Source organism: Bison bison, unplaced genomic scaffold (assembly GCF_000754665.1).
Source record: "Bison bison bison isolate TAMUID 2011002044 unplaced genomic scaffold, Bison_UMD1.0 scf7180017846064, whole genome shotgun sequence".
NCBI classification, from domain to species: Eukaryota; Metazoa; Chordata; class Mammalia; order Artiodactyla; family Bovidae; genus Bison; species Bison bison.
In genome coordinates this window covers 7,657-9,756 of record NW_011476637.1, presented here as the reverse complement: position 1 = coordinate 9,756, position 2,100 = coordinate 7,657, and the positions used below count along the sequence as shown (strand labels likewise).

General features: G+C 64.1%; 1 protein-coding gene across 1 annotated transcript in view; it reads left to right on the top strand.

Annotated features, from left to right (window-relative positions):
- The window catches only part of CAPN10 (calpain 10), an 11,310-nt gene that overhangs the window by 4,119 nt on the left and 5,091 nt on the right, over positions 1-2,100 (top strand). Inside the window, exons 4-5 of the mRNA XM_010838480.1 lie at positions 435-879; positions 1,745-1,886. Of these exons, the coding sequence (XP_010836782.1) occupies positions 435-879; positions 1,745-1,886 (587 nt within the window). The remainder of the gene's footprint in view (positions 1-434; positions 880-1,744; positions 1,887-2,100) is intronic.

Here is a 2,100-nt window from a genome sequence, read left to right as displayed (position 1 = left end):
GGGCGGGCAGGGGTCCCGGGCCGCAGTGCCCTTGTGGGCCCTGAGGGCTTCCAGGGTGGGCTGGCCCATCCAGAGACCGCAGCTCTGAGGCTTGGCCCGTGGGCTGCTGTCCCCTTGGCCCGTGCCCCCTTGCCCTGCCCTCACATCACGGTCAGGCACGGGGGCGTCGCCTCTAAAGAGAGGGTGCACGCTGTCCTCTCTTTCCTCAAACCCAAGTGAGACAAGTCTCTCTGCCCACCTGGTTCTCTGGGGACAGGCGGCCTCTCTGCAGGTCGCTGGGAAGGAGTGAGGCGTCTGAGGCGTCAGGGTTGTCTGTTGTGGTTTTGAGACCACGGATGCCCTCCCTGGACGCACTGGTGGTTGTGCTGAAGGAGGCTGGGTTGGGAGGTGGGCCTTCATGGCAGGAGTGAGCCCTTCCGTAAGCCTCGCGTCAGGCCCAGGGCCTTGATCGTGAGAGGCGGAGGGGTGTGCTCACAGCCACTGTGCCCACTCCTGCTGGAGCCTGCGTGGGCCTTGTGCCCAGGCGAGCTTGTGCCTGGACGTGGTGGGGACAGGGTGGGGCAGAAAGAGAGGTGATCGAGGTGGGTCAGAGGCAGGCCAGGGGGGACAGGAGGGCTGGGGGCCCAGTGCCGGGCCTCACGCCGCCTGGCCGTCTCCCCAGGGTCCACGGCTCCTATGAACAGCTGTGGGCGGGGCAGGTGGCAGATGCCCTGGTGGACCTCACTGGTGGCCTGGCCGAAAGGTGGAACCTGAAGGACGTGGCCGGATCCAGTGGCCAGCAGGACGGGCCCCGCGGTGCAGAACGCAGGACTTGCCGGCAGCTGCTCAGCTTGAAGGACCGCTGTCTGCTGAGCTGCTCGGTGCTCGGCCCCAGGACAGGTAGGGTGGAGCTCAGCCTGCGCGCCTGAGCCCTCGCTGCTTCCTGCCGGAGCTTTGTAGCCAGGTCCTGTTGGGACTGAGTCGAGAGAGGACCTCTGTCCTCAGAGCTGGTATCCCAGGTGTGCCCTTCCCTCCTGACCGGGCTTCTCCGGAGGGCAGTGTCCCACCTTCCCTTGACCAGGACTGGCCTCCAGGGTGAGAGGGGCGTCTGCACTGGGGCCCCCAGGACGCAGAGTGGTGGCACCATCTCTGGCCCCGCTGGTGACCGGGCAAAACCAGTGCTCAGGTCTCCACTCTGGTGATACACGTGCTCATGAAGCAAGTCTGTTGAAAGAAAAAGTCGCCCAAACTTGACTGCTCTGACTCGTCAGTGCCCTTTCTCAGCTGCTTTCTTCGCGAGACGCACGTGTCCTGTGTCATGTATCGCTCTGTGCGCTGTGTGGACTCTGTCAGGATCCTACGTAATCCCTGAATCTGCCGTGTTTCTCTGAGTCTGTCCCTTAAAGACCCGTATTTATGGTCTTTCCAGTTTCACGTTGTTAGAGATGACATCACAGTGAGCATCTTTGCGCACAATTGCTTTCATGTTTAAGATTATTTTTATAACAGGACTTTTGTCCTAAGTGTCATCCGGGCGAGGACCGAGGCCCAGAGAAGGCGGTTTGCAGGCCTGGTGGCAGCTGAGCCCAAATCCAAGGCCAGGTGCTCCCGCTGGCGCCTCGCTGGACCAGGTCACACCCCGGTTGACTTGCCCGCCATGGTCAGGACACTGCACCTGTGCGCTGCAGACGGCGGCCGTGTGTCCCGGGCAAGGAGGCAGGCCTGTGTCCGCTCGGTGTGGACCTTGCGGCTGTTCCTCCCCCAGGGACCCGGGAGCTGGGTGAGTTTCATGCTTTCATCGTGTCGGATCTGCGAGAGCTCCAGGATCTGGCCGGCCGGAGCGTCCTGCTGCTGCGCATTCAGAACCCCTGGGGCCGGCGGTGCTGGCAAGGGCCCTGGAGGGAGGGGTGAGTGCAAGCGGGCGCTCTGGGCCTCACTCTGCCCGTGTGGGCCGTGGAGGGCGGGGGGCACCGTGGCCAAGAGCCGTCTCGACCGTGCGCGTGCCCGGTGCCTGCGGCTTGGACCGTGGTCAGGACAGTGTTTGCTTGGTCTCTGGCACAGCCCCCTTGGCACCTGCTCGTGGGCAGCCTGCTCTGTGCAGGGCCCCAGACGGCCTTGGGA